Source organism: Gavia stellata, chromosome Z, assembly GCF_030936135.1.
Source record: "Gavia stellata isolate bGavSte3 chromosome Z, bGavSte3.hap2, whole genome shotgun sequence".
NCBI classification, from domain to species: Eukaryota; Metazoa; Chordata; class Aves; order Gaviiformes; family Gaviidae; genus Gavia; species Gavia stellata.
Window position 1 is genome coordinate 73,028,287 of NC_082637.1, and position 13,375 is coordinate 73,041,661.

Genomic DNA, 13,375 nt, shown 5'->3' on the forward strand with positions numbered 1-13,375 from the left:
CAGTAGAACTGCTGACACCAGGGCTCCAGGCACCCATCTGCTGCTTGCACTGACCCCCGGTGGAGTGGTGGCAGGGCAGTGCTACTGAGAAGCATGTCCAGCACTTAAAGCTGTACAGGAAAGGGCTGCAAGAACGAACAGCAGCAGTGGATACAAGCTGTTTGAAGCCTGTAAGGGACAGCCACATATCCGTGACCAACGGTAGCCTCAAGGCCATGAAGGAAACTAAAGCAGTAGTTGTAGACATTGGCACAGGTTACTTCAAGTGTGGCTTTGCAGGGGACCCATGGCCTTCCTACATTGTTTCATCTACAGTTGGTAAGCGCATGCGGGAGACTGGGAGGAATCAAGAAGAAACCTTTGTTGGAAGACAGCTTCAGAATAGCAGTGTACCCTTCACACTCATCAACCCAATCAGACATGGCATAGTGATGGATTGGAACTGTGTCCAAGATACTTTGGAGTGTATTTTCCAGACAGAGATGAGGATTCAGCCAGAGGACCATGGTGTTCTGGTGTCAGTGCCTCCCCTGTGTTCCATCACTGACAAGGAGAGATACGCTGAGATGATGTTTGATGGATTTCACATGCCTGCCATCCACATTGCCTACCAATCCCATTTATCCATGTACTCTTACGGAAAAACTTCAGCTCTTGTGGTGGAAAGTGGCCATGGAGCTTCGCATGTGGTTCCCATCTATGAAGGTTATGTTCTACGTAGTATCACTGGGAGAGTAGATTACGCTGGCTTGGACATCACACGTTATCTCATGAAGTTACTAAATGAGTCTGGAAATGTGTTCACAGAACACCAACTAAACATTGTACAAGATCTCAAAGAGAAGTGTTGTTACACTTCTCTGGACCTTACACAGGACTTGAGTTTGCCTGTTCAAAAACAACAAATGGATTATGAACTGCCGGATGGACACCTTATCACTGTAGGTAAGGAGAGATTCCTTTGCGCTGAAGCACTCTTCAAACCAGTCTTACTTGGCTCACAGCAGCCAGGGCTTTTGCAGCTGACACTCAACTGTCTCAACAAGTGTGATGCCGATATCAACAAAAAAATGGTGGGCAATATCCTGCTGTGTGGGGGCAGCACTATGATGGAGGGCTTTGCTGACCGCTTCCAGATGGAACTGGCCAGGATGTGCCCCAGTGACAACCTCATCACAGCTGTGTCTCCTCAGGGAAGGTATTCTGTCTGGATTGGTGGGTCTATTCTGGCCTCACTGCACTCTTTTCAGGAGCTCTGGGTTTACAGAAGTGAATATGAAGAACATGGTCCTTCCTGTATTTTTAAGAAGTGCTTCTGAGGAAGACACTGGATGCCTTAGAAAGACCAGTGTTGACAAAGAGTACCTGAAGCAATTCAAGAGCACCTCCCTTCCACCCTTTGCTGCAATTAAGAGATTTCTGCTGGAGCTGTATTATTTTTGTGATATTGTTGTGTGCCTGAAATAGCTTTTTTCCTTTTGGATTTTGTATTTAATGAAGCTAGACAGCAGGCAGGTGACAAACTTCTACTCTTACAAAAGAATCGGGCTTCCATACAGCCACGTTTGCTCAGGAAGTGGGACTTTTCTTAAGGTAACTCGGTATTTCTGCATTAATGGCTTACTTCAGTTGCTGATAACTGCATGTTTGTAAGAGCCTCAACAGAACTCAGAATTCTGAGCAAATTCAATGTGTTTGTAAAGACAGCAGCTAAGGCAGAATATATTTCAAGATGACATGCATCACTAAGAAAGCACAAGAGCATCCTAGCAGGAATCAAGGGAAAGCAGACTGCTGGCTGCTGCTGAAAAGAAGCCAAGGTTCAGCAACTGCAGCGGTAGGAAGCAGGAGACCGGACATCTTCCCTGGAGGCTCACAGACACTAGGTGCTGCTTCCAGCTCTACTGCTCCTTAGTCAAAGTTCACTCAAGAGGGAGAAGGATAGGGGAAGACAATGGAGTTCAGTGATGAATTACCATATGAGTGATTTAGAAGACTGGTCTTCCACCTGGATGGCAGATTTAAAGTGATTCTGCTTTGATGGGAGAACAGGAAAACAAGTCTAAGACCAGAGGGTCTTCAGCTTTGACCATCACCATGATAGAAAAGCAGAAGAACGCATATACATACATTAAAGGAACTGCTGTGTTTATGTTACCGAAAATTGTAACCAAGAAAACTCTCCAAACCAGATGATAGTTTAGAAAGCCGACATTGGTTTATTGCAGCGCCGGGTGCATGGGGGATCTTTCCTCCTAGCATGCACACCGGCTTGCAATCATGACAGATTTAAACAGTTAACAAAGTTAGTTATGCCTACTGGTCCCACCCCATAGCTAACTATTGGTTAGGATCTTCCTTACTTCATCTTATAGCTCTCTTTTAATTCACTACGCGTGCCCAGCGAGTAGGGGGCTTATTTGGGTTGGGGGCTTTTCTAGCTCAGAGGTGTGGTTTTTAACATTGTAATGAGGTAGGTCAGCCTTTAGGGCACCCATTTGGGGCATTTCTCTGACTTTGCTGTTTGGTATGTAAACAATGCCAAGTCTCAAGTTTGCATATCAGCCATTATCAGGAGACCCAGAGGCTATATCAGGTGCTATATCTCAGTAATCTCCAGGTAAACAACATCAACATAACCCAGTACAGGTAGTCACCACACCCAGCCTGTTTCCAGGAAAACTAATGCATATTTCAGTTTGTGTGATGCAGGATCTTCTTAACTCATCTGTACAAAGTTTGCACAAAGGGGTCTGTTCTTTGTATGCTAACTAAATTGTTTAAGTCTTTGGTATCATTTAGGCACAGGCATGAATCCTCAGTAAGCCGGCAGTAGCTTTACCTTTTCTTGGATTCTTTAAACAGGGATTCTCTTTCTAGACATTAGGCTGCGCAAGATCTCAGCATTTTCTGGCACCAGATTTAGGAATGTCAGGAATTAGTGGTGTCAGGTGTCAGTGTCGCATTTCAGTTGCAGGGCCAGAGCCCTCCATACCCTGGGGAGGACTGCACACTCTCTCATCACTTCTTTCTCCAGATCTGAAACACAGCTCCTGTATTTCATCTTGGACTACATTCTGCTACCATTTTGAAGACCCCAATTCAGTAAAACACTCCTATCCCACACAGCCTTTCATGTGTTTTGCCTTCTCAAGGCTTTACTCTTGGAGAGTCTCTTTCCAGTGTAGTCACAGTACTTGACAAGAGGCTTAAGCCATCCCCACACCACCCAGAATAGGTCACGTAACTCAGAACAGCTGGAAATAAGACCACTCCAGTGCTTCACCCAACACTGACAAAGGATTGTTTTACCGCTTCACTCTAACAACCCCAAGCCAGCCCAGCAGACACAGTGCAAGCCCACATGGCCATCCCAGTATGATGCAGTTCTCACATCACAAAAACAATGATCTGCAGCACTGCGCTGATGATCTGCAGATGCCAGTGCTGTGCAGTAAGAACACAGCCCATTGCTGCGTCATTAGGTACGTCCAACAAACAGGAAGTGCCTTGTTTGTGCTGGCATTTTTCCACAGCACCTAACTGAAATGGCTTGCATTGAACACAGCAGCTGCCAGGCCAAAATTAACTGAGGGAGAGGGGGGCTGCTACTGCTGAAAGAGTTTCCAGCCTCACTTCGAGAGCTTGTCCCCTTCCTCTGCTCCCAGCCCTGCCGCTGTTACTTCTCGAGTGAGATCGCAGAAGCATTCTGGGGTAAAACCTAATTCTCAGATATAAGATTAGATCAGTTCCCAGCTGAAACAGTTCTGCAGTAGCGCATAGCATAATCAGGATACAGCTGCCTATCAGTCAGTGCCATACAGCAGCATTAGCTGATCTTCTTTAAACTCAGATAATTAGGGTAGTATTACCCAGCAGTGTGTGACATTGATGCCCCCCCACCTCACACCCCCGCCCCCCCTGGCTTTTATTCATGTTTTCCTCTACCCAACATCTCCCTGGTGTGAATGGGCACACTTTCAGGACAGTAATGGCTGTTGGTACTGCAGGGTTCACTCTGATGTAACAAAGCGATTCTGATGAAAATCTGCTATGACCAACATCTAGCTGCAACAGAGAAAACACAACTCATTTGTTTAGCAACTACAACAGTTTGCTATTGGTACAGACTTACTGGTGAGATCTCTAATGCAGGCTGAACAGCTTAAAAATGTGACCTGTCATCCTGGCAGGTACCATCCACGGCAGGGAATGATGGCAGAGAAAAAAAAATAGCCCATCCAACACTGGTGGGGTTGCTTCATCCAGAATGGAAGAACAGTGTGGGAGATGTTGGATTCAATCAGCAGCGTTCAGAACTGCACACCCTGTTACTCCCCAACCTCAAAAACCACCTCTAAAGTGGGCCATGAGTGACTGTCCCCATTAGCGTTATGCCATACAGGTCACAGTCACAGTTGCATCAGGTGGAGGCACCCTTCACTTGCACAGCCCTAAGAACAGTGTATCAGAAACGCCAGGACAACAATGGTTCCTCTAAAGATGTAATGGAATTATATGAAAAGTTACAGTTCAGAGTCCACTGGGATTCCTTGGCTTTTAGTTATTGGAGAAGATGCAGTTTCCACTGTAGATTTTTACTGAGTTTTGGTGGAATAAGTAATTCTGGATCTGAAAGGCAAACAGGACAAGTGTCAGAACAGAGGATAATAGCAATATGGTTTCTTCAGGAGCTGTCAACTACTTAGTATGCTTTTCTTTATATCAAAGGACACTGAGAAGTCTCTGACACATAGCATTTTCTTTTAGTGAAGGATCACCAGCCTGCATGGAAGAATGCCCCCAGCAGAACTGCTTACAGAAATCAACCTCTGGGGCAAATCAAGTCCCCTCCTCCATTAAGCGTTACCCTTCAGAATGAGGAGGTAACAATCAATGGCAGAAAGCAGAACTCTGTTCATTCACCAATAACTGGGACATCACATGCAACAGCCAGCTGGCTCTGTTAAGTTTGAGTTAGAGGCACAAGGTTTTCTCTGGAGCCAGCCCTAGCAAGTGGCAATAAGCAGGTCACATCTAGAGGTTTATTAGAGGATTTCTCCACATAATTCCAGGACTAGAAGGGGAAGAGATTGTAGGATTAGTGGGGAAGAGGGAAGACAGAGGGAAGATGGGACCAGCTCTTGCTAGGTCTCTCAGCCCAAAGTTTGTATGAGCTGCAAGGACTTCAAGATGGCAAAGCTCCATGACATACTGTAGCCTGGCCTGGTCAAGAGCCTGGCCGGCAAAGCCAGATAGAAAAATTCAGCGTGTAAGTTATAAGCAGAATTATCTAACACATTCCCTAAGAAATCAGACTTCCAATTCTCCCACAACAGGCACTACACAGAGAGGAAGCCAGAGCACAATTCATACAGTAGTTTTAGCATAGGACTTCAGAGCAAATAAAACCTTATTAGGAAGACTACTCTCTTGCCACAAGGCAGGAGGGTACACCATAAATAAAAGCAAGAAACTCCTATAACTGAAGAAATGCTACAACTGTTGGCAGGTAGAAATGTTTGGACAGCCTCAAAGCCCACTGACCTCACTGCCATTTCACACCCACACCTTGCTCAGACCCTCAACTAACCTTGTACAACAGGAGTCATCATCCTCTTCTGTTGATAGGCAGCCATAATGCTGTTTGCAGTTGAATTGGGTCCCAGGACCTGTATGAAGAAGCAATACCCATGTTCCAACCTGCACAAAGCAAAGGTAAAAGCAGAGATACCTACAACGAAAACTCTACTGTTAGTCTCCAAAAGCAGAAGCATCTGCCTGCAGGACACCTCATAGAACAAAGTGACCAGGAATATGTGATCAGAGCCCAGTAATGTCTCAGAAAAGTTAACACAGAGGCAGAAAGAGAGAACTGCTTTTGGATGGCTTCTCAGGACACAGAATCCTTATCCCGGCACCTACTTCTTTACAGCACTGTAAGTGTCATAACTTGGCAGGACTGCTTTCATTACAGTGCCAGCAATATTTAAAGTTCATTTGAGAGTCTCAGCTTGCTGTCACATAGAACAGTTTTAATCTGTCCTTAGAGTCTTGCTAATCAGTAGTTAGGGAGAAGACACTGGGGAATATCTTGTGTGCCCCATGAACACTCAGAAGCTACTCGTTAGAAATAAAGACTTCTACTTTAGAAGGAAACAAAGTGCAGTTCTCGCGATATTCTGCATTAAGCTGAAGCTTAGAAGCCTAACATAACCCTTCTTTTTGCAATATACTCCTTATGATATACTAGTTCAGACTAAATTGACCAGTCTGGTAGCTTTTCACTTCACAACACCAGGTCGGACAACCACTACTCCAGTACATCAAAGCTATGCTAACACTTCAACCATCAGGCCTAAAAAAGAAAACAGTGTTCCTATGTTCTACAAATTGCTTAAGATTGAGCTTATGAAAAGAAGTGACGGCTAGGACAAGGCAACACAAGCCTTACGAGACCTCATCATGTCCAAAGTGACATTCAGTGCAAGCGTCACAGCAGGCTGTACCTGTTGTACACATTTAGCGGGTACTGACTTCACAGGTAATGTGCAGAATATCTATTTGACTTCTATAGAGAAAAAGCACATCTGGAAAGCCAGGGAAGGATTCTGGACTCTCTGCTAGAGAATGCGAAATACTGCTAAATACTTGGTATTGCATAGCAGGCGTGATGGGTATTGTGGATGAGCACAGACCGGGTCGACAGGGCTCTGCTGCAGGTCTGGAGTCCAGATTTCTGGAATCGAGGTCTCCATCAACTGCAAAACCTCTTCTAGGACTTGCTGCAGCGCCCCAGCTTGCTCATCATAACCAAACAGCACAAGCTGCTTCAGAAGGATGTGTATGTCTCCTACAGGAGGGAATAGAAGCACAAGCAATAGCAATTAACACAGGTATGCTAAATAAACAGCTGTATTTCTCTAGTATCAGGGCACAGGAAGGGGAGCAGCAAATCAGAACTGACTCTGTCCCTGCCCAGGCCCTACAGCGCCTGAGTACAAATGTGAGACAAATCTGTCATGGCACTGACAAGGCCTCACTTCTCTGCTCCCAAACTTCAAGCGTGGAGAGCTCACATTATTAGGTGTTCTTCTAGGCACAGAGGCAGATGAACTAAATCAAGGTCCAACACAGATGGTCTTATGGACCAGGGAGGTCCTCTCCCCAGCATACCCATTAAGAACAAGAGGGGGCACACTGCCTCAACTGTCCTCACAAGCTTCGGAGTGGATTAAGATGATCAAGTGTCCTACCCTTCACAGTCTCAACAGCACGAACATTTTCTCCCAGAACTTCCAGAAGGGCCATGTCTTCAAAAGCACTCCCCTCCTTCAAGCTGTATCTCTTGCGCTCAGCCTTGCGCCGGTTCTTTGAGGATCGCCTGGAAAAGCAGGATGCTTAATTACAGTATGCACAACAGGATTAGCTGTAACAGGGTAAGTCTGAAGGAACATCAACAGCGTGCATGAAACTTGTTACTCAAGTCCTTACTCTCTCCAGTGAGAGCTTATGTATCTTTCTGTCAATGTTTTTGGTGTTACTCAACCAATATCCTTTGCAGTCTGAAACACAAGTCAGTAGTTGGGCTGTTTTTCTACTACAAAAAGGACTGCTCTGTGTTCCAGCAAGGTTAAAGCACAAAGTAGGGTAAATTGTTAGGCAGTAGTCACTAGCAGGCAAAGCTGAGCTCCATTTAAAACAATTTGGTGCCAGGGTCTGTGCTTGTCTGTGCACATTTTCATTTCTGCTATCTCACAGAATCACAGAATCATTAAGGTTGGGAAAGACCTATAAGATCATCAAGTCCAACCATAAACCCAACACCACCATACCCACTAAACCATGTCCCAAAGTGCCACGTCTACATGATTTTTAAACACCTCCAGTGATGGTGACTCCACCACCTCCCTGGGCAGCCTGTTCCAATGCTTCACCACTCTCTCAGTAAAGAAATTTTTCCTAATATCCAGCCTAAACCTCCCCTGGTGCAACTTGAGGCCATTTCCTCTTGTCCTGTCACTTGGGAGAAGAGACCAACACCCACCTCTCTGCAACCCCCTTTCAGGTAACTGTAGAGAGCGATGGGGTCTCCCCTCAGCCTCCTCTTCTCCAGACTGAACAACCCCGGTTCCCTCAGCAGCTCCTCACAGGACTTGTGCTCCAGACCCCTCACCAGCTTCGTCGTCCTTCTCTGGACATGCTCCAGCACCTCAATGTCCTTCTTGGAGTGAGGGGCCCAAAGCTGAACACTGTATTCGAGGTGTGGCCTCACCAGCGCCGAGTACAGGGGCATGATCACCTCCCTACTCCTGCTGGCCACACCATTTCTGATACAGGCCAGGATGCCGTTGGCCTTCTTGGCCACCTGGGCACACTGCTGGCTCATATTCAGCCGGCTGTCAATCAACACCCCCAGGTCCTTTTCTGTGGGGCAGCTTTCCAGCCACTCATCCCCAAGCCTGTAGCATTGCATGGGGTTGTTGTGACCCAAGTGCAGGATTTGGCACTTGGCCTTGTTGAACCTCATACAATTGGCCTGGGCCCATCGATCCAGCCTGTCCAGATCTCTCTGCAGAGCCTTCCTACCCCCCAGCAGATCAACACTCCCGCCCAACTTGGTGTTGTCTGCAAACTTGCTGAGGGTGCACTCAATCCCCTCATCCAGATCATCGATAAAGATACTAAACAAGACCAGCCTGAAAACTGAGGCCTGGGAGACTCCGCTTGTGACCGGCCACCAACTGGATTTAACTCCATTCACCACAACTCTCTGGGCTCGGCCATCCAGCCAGTTTTTTACCCAGTGAAGAGTACACCTGTCTAAGCCATGAGCCGCCCATTTCTCCAGGAGAATACTGTGGGAGATGGTGTCAAAAGGCTTTACTAAAGTCCAGGTAGACAACATCCACAGCCTTTCCCTCACCCACTAGGCGGGTCACCTGGTCATAGAAGGAGATCAGGTTGGTCAAGCAGGACCTGCCCTTCATGAACCTGTGCTGGCTGGGCCTGATCCCTTGGTTGTCGGGCACATGCCCTGGGAACGCCCTCAGGATGAACGTCTCCATAATCTTCCCTGGCACCGAGGTCAGGCTGACAGGCCTGTAGTTCCTGAGATGCTCCTTCTGGCCCTTCTTGTAGATGGGCGTCACGTTGGCAAGCCTCCACTCATCTGGGACCTCCCCCGTTGACCAGGACTGTTGATAAATGATGGACAGCGGCTTGGCAAGCTCCTCTGCCAGCTCTCTCAGCACCCTTGGGTGGATGCCATCAGGCCCCATAGACTTGTGAGTGTCCAGATGGCCTAGGAGGTCATTAACTGCTTCCTCCTGGGTCATGGGGAGTTTATTCTGCTCTCCATCCTTGTCTTCCAGCTCAGGGAGCTGGATTCCCTGAGGATACCTGGTCTGACTATTAAAGACTGAGGCAAAGAAGGCATTAAGTACCTCAGCCTTTTCCCCATCCTTGGTGACAATGGTCCCCGCTGCATCCAGTAAAGGGTGGAGATTCTCCTTGGCTCTCTTTTTGTTGTTGATGTATTTGAAAAAACATGTTTTGTTATCCTTTACGACCGTGGCCAGACTGAGCTCTAGCTGGGCTTTTGCCTTTCTGATTCCCTCTCTTCATGACCTAACGAGACCCTTGTACTCTTCTTCAGTTGCCTGCCCCTTCTTCCAAAGGTGGTAACTCTCCTTTTTTTCCCCGAGTCCGAGCCAAAGCTCCCCGTTTAGCCAGGCCAGTCGTCTTCCCCACCGGCTCTTCTTAAGGCACATGGGGACAGCCTGCTCCTGCACTTTTGAGCTTTTCTTCTTGAGGAACATCCAGCCTTCCTGGACCCCTTTGCCCTTCAGGACCATCTTCCAGGGGACCCTCTCAGCCAGTGTCCTGAACAGGCCAAAGTCTGCCCTCCGGAAATGCATGGTAGTGGTTTTGGTGAACCCCCTCCTTACTTGGCCAAGAACTGAGAATTCTATCATCTCATGGTTGCTAAGCCCAAGATAGCCTCTGACCTTCACTTCTCCCACTAGACCCTCTCTGTTTGTAAACAGCAGGTCAAGCAGGGCACCTCCCCTGGTAGGCTTCCTTACCAGCTGTGTCAGGAAGTTATCTTCCACACACTCCAGGAACCTCCTGGACTGTTTCCTTTCTGCTGTGTTATATTTCCAGCAGATGTCCGGTAAGTTGAAGTCCCCCAAAAGAAAAAGGGCTTGCGATTGTGAGACTTCTGCCAGTCGCTTGTCGAATGCTTCGTCTGCCTCTTTGTCCTGGTTGGGCGGTCTATAACAGACACCCAGCAGGATATCTGCCTTGTTTGCCTTCCCCCTCATCCTCACCCATAAGCACTTGACCTTTTCATCACAATCATTGAGCTCTATACAAAGCACTCCCTAACATACAGAGCCACCCCACTGCCTCTCCTTCCTTCCCTATCTCTTTTGAAGAGCTTATAGCCATCCATTTCAGCACTCCAGTGCAGCATCTCCACAAGCTGTGCACTAATACAGCTCAGCTCCTGCCCATTATCACAGGAAAGCAACTTCTAATTGCAGGCCAGTACTAGTTGCATAATGTTCCCAAATGATCAGCACATTCTGTATGTTCTATTCAGTATGCTGAATACTGCATACCTGTGCATTCTCTTCCTCTTTTCATCTGGGCCACAGAAAATGCCCTAAAAAGTCCACACTTTTCCCACACCTGTATTTTTCCACATTTCATCTAGGGAATTCAGAAGTGGTCCCACAGACTACACTGGCCTCTAAGACACCCCACCCCACACTGCAGCTCACATTCTTAAGAGCACACAAAGGCAACACAGACACCTGCTGTGGGAAGACATCAGTATGAGATGTAGTAGCAGCCCCACCCATCAAGTGCAAAACCTAGGATACAGAGCACAAGCCATGCGCACAAGTGGTTTATGTTTGAGGAGTTCTGCCTGTATTCTGTGTCAAGCTTCCTACAGCCAGCTATTCTGGCAACATGCCCAACACCCACAGAGCCAGCTCCTGCCCAGAGTCTGTGTTCACAGCTCCTCTGCTGGGCACTCAGTTCCTGTTGCACTGGTAGGTTCTGGCATTTTCTGCTCTCTCCCTCCCAGTAAGAGTTAAAATACCCATGAAATGCCTGTAATTAAAGCAGCTTCAAGGCATGCACAGCTGCAAGGAGGAGCATGCCAAGCATAAGCAAGCTGCCCTCCCAAATGCTGATGCCAGAGCAGCCACTACCTAATTTGGAAGCAGATACCTACGCTGATATTCTTGAATTGCTGTGTGAGTATTTGCTGTTCATGTCGCTGGCTGTCACAACGCTGCTAGTTTCAGAGAAAAGATCCAGTTCTGGGCAATTTGGCATTTCAAAATCTGCAAAACATGTTAACAACTGTCACAGTATGGAAAAAGGTCACAGTTATTCCAAGCTTTCTCTCTGTGTAATCTATGCAGCTTGTTGGAGAAACACCTTGGGCAGATTCGTTCTACCTGCTGGAGTTTTGGAGCCTTGCAGCTCTCAACCCCACTCAGCCAGCACACAAGAAGAAACATCCATTGTGAGAAGAACACTCCTCCTCTGCCCTTATGGGGATTGTGATATTAAACAGCACAATCAGAGGGATGACAATCTCAATGCAGCAAATCTGGACCAGGACAAAGCATTCTGCTTTCAGAAAACTTCCCTGAGCCTGTGTGAGCTGTCAGGTGAATATGCCTAGTAGGTACTCGGCACAAAGGACATGCTGAGCACTGTCTGACCCAGCCAAGCTGGTACTGTAGAGATTATGATGTGTCATTTTGAAAAGCTTTCAGGTGCATTTTGATCCCGTGAAAGCTGTGACACAGACAGCACTGAAAATAGAGCTGTCTTTACAGAATGGGCAAGGTCAAACAATCACAGTCCAAGTATGGTGTGAGAAGGGGGTGAGAAGAATGCTGCTCTACTGTTGTAGATACCACTGGAGCTAGAAGAGAGCACAATGGAAACCACAAAGAAAAAGATGATCACAGTTACTTATGCAGGAGAAAGTCATATGCATTTCAGTACCAACCCTGCAGGCTCTCACAAGCCTTCTCCTTCAGCTCTCGGACCACTTGCAGGCGACTCTTATGGCGAAGAAATGCTGTTTTCTGAGAATCTAGGAAGATCAGCTGACTTTTCTGAGCTGCTCAATAAGAAAATCAGAACATGAACATTTGTGCAAGAGAACGAGAAAAGCATTTTTTACACAAGAAGTTTGAAGGAGCACAGTCCTTCAACAAGCTCAGAAGTCAGGTGCAAAGCACAAAAAAGGACTCAAGTGGAAGGAAATTCAAAGCTTATAATACAGGAGCCCACCAAACAAGATGCACCTGGATGTGGAGTGAATTAACCTACCAGACAAGCATTTTTCAGAACAAGAGTCTGTTTCTGATACAGGAGGAGCAGAAATCTGTGGCCGAATCTCTTTATATTAATTAGGTTCAAATTAAAGAAAAAAATCCCTTCACTCATAAAGCCTACTGCCCACAGCATGAAAAGGAAAAAAATCCAATAGTAACCAAGCATCCTTCCTGGATGGAAGGGAGAATACAGCTATCAAATCATATTTTTCAAAAACTACTCATAAAAGCTTATAGGACAGCCCGCCATTTTCTTAGTCCATAGCTCCTCCACCACATGTACTCTGGAACAAAGACTGTCCTGCTTATTCGTGGACATGCAGACACAGACTCCTTTGCAGTTTGTGACTGAGGTCTGGAAAAGCTCAAAAAGAGCTTGACTAAGCTGAGAACAGCCCATGACACTGCAGGGCTTCAAGCTGCATTGAGTAGAGCCAAATGCAGCTAACTGGGCAGCATCAGTTAGGCAGAATCAAAGCATCCTTCCATACAGCTTCCAGTACTGGAGTGCTGTGACTTCCCACAGACCCAGTAAAGATCTTCTTCAGCCTCTATAGCACAGAGAAGTCTCAGATTCTTGCACAGATTCACCTTCCAGAATAGCAGGTTTGAAGTTGGTCTCCAAGATATCCAGTCTACCATACTTGTGAATCTGAATCAGGGAAAGGAAACAAGGTATTATTTAAAGATCTAATCCAGATCCCAGCCCTCTGTTTTGCACTCTAAAGAAGTATTTCCACTCTGGTTCTTGTGCCCTGAAATGTCTTACCAGTCTTAAAGCCTCTTCCCAGAGAGCCCCTTCTAAGAGCAGGAGAACAGCCTCTTCATAGTCCTAGAAGGAAAGAGCAACCATGTACTGCTACTGATGCTAGTAATACACACTCAGGTAACAGCTATTCAGATGCACATTTCTACACAGCAGTATCACAGTCAGGACAGGAAAACACTACTATGCCAGCTACTTTGAAGTGCTGACATAAAAAACCAACTAAACAAACCAT

At 46.7% G+C, this 13,375-nt stretch overlaps 2 protein-coding genes across 2 annotated transcripts in view; one reads left to right on the plus strand and one right to left on the minus strand.

Moving 5' to 3' along the window:
* Positions 1 to 215: 215 nt before the first annotated feature.
* On the plus strand, positions 216 to 1,319 carry LOC104250404 (actin-like protein 7A). Its single transcript, XM_009817542.2, has one exon. The coding sequence runs from the start codon at positions 216 to 218 to the stop codon at positions 1,317 to 1,319; it is 1,104 nt and encodes a 367-aa protein (XP_009815844.1).
* A 3,172-nt stretch (positions 1,320 to 4,491) lies between these two features.
* The window catches only part of ELP1 (elongator acetyltransferase complex subunit 1), a 34,984-nt gene continuing 26,100 nt past the window's right edge, over positions 4,492 to 13,375 (minus strand). Inside the window, exons 29-36 of the mRNA XM_059833366.1 lie at positions 13,144 to 13,206; positions 12,966 to 13,026; positions 12,044 to 12,157; positions 11,252 to 11,363; positions 7,257 to 7,384; positions 6,699 to 6,853; positions 5,594 to 5,672; positions 4,492 to 4,632 (exon numbers count right to left, since the gene is read on the minus strand). Coding sequence (XP_059689349.1) covers positions 4,565 to 4,632; positions 5,594 to 5,672; positions 6,699 to 6,853; positions 7,257 to 7,384; positions 11,252 to 11,363; positions 12,044 to 12,157; positions 12,966 to 13,026; positions 13,144 to 13,206 — 780 coding nt within the window. The 3' untranslated portion in view covers positions 4,492 to 4,564. The remainder of the gene's footprint in view (positions 4,633 to 5,593; positions 5,673 to 6,698; positions 6,854 to 7,256; positions 7,385 to 11,251; positions 11,364 to 12,043; positions 12,158 to 12,965; positions 13,027 to 13,143; positions 13,207 to 13,375) is intronic.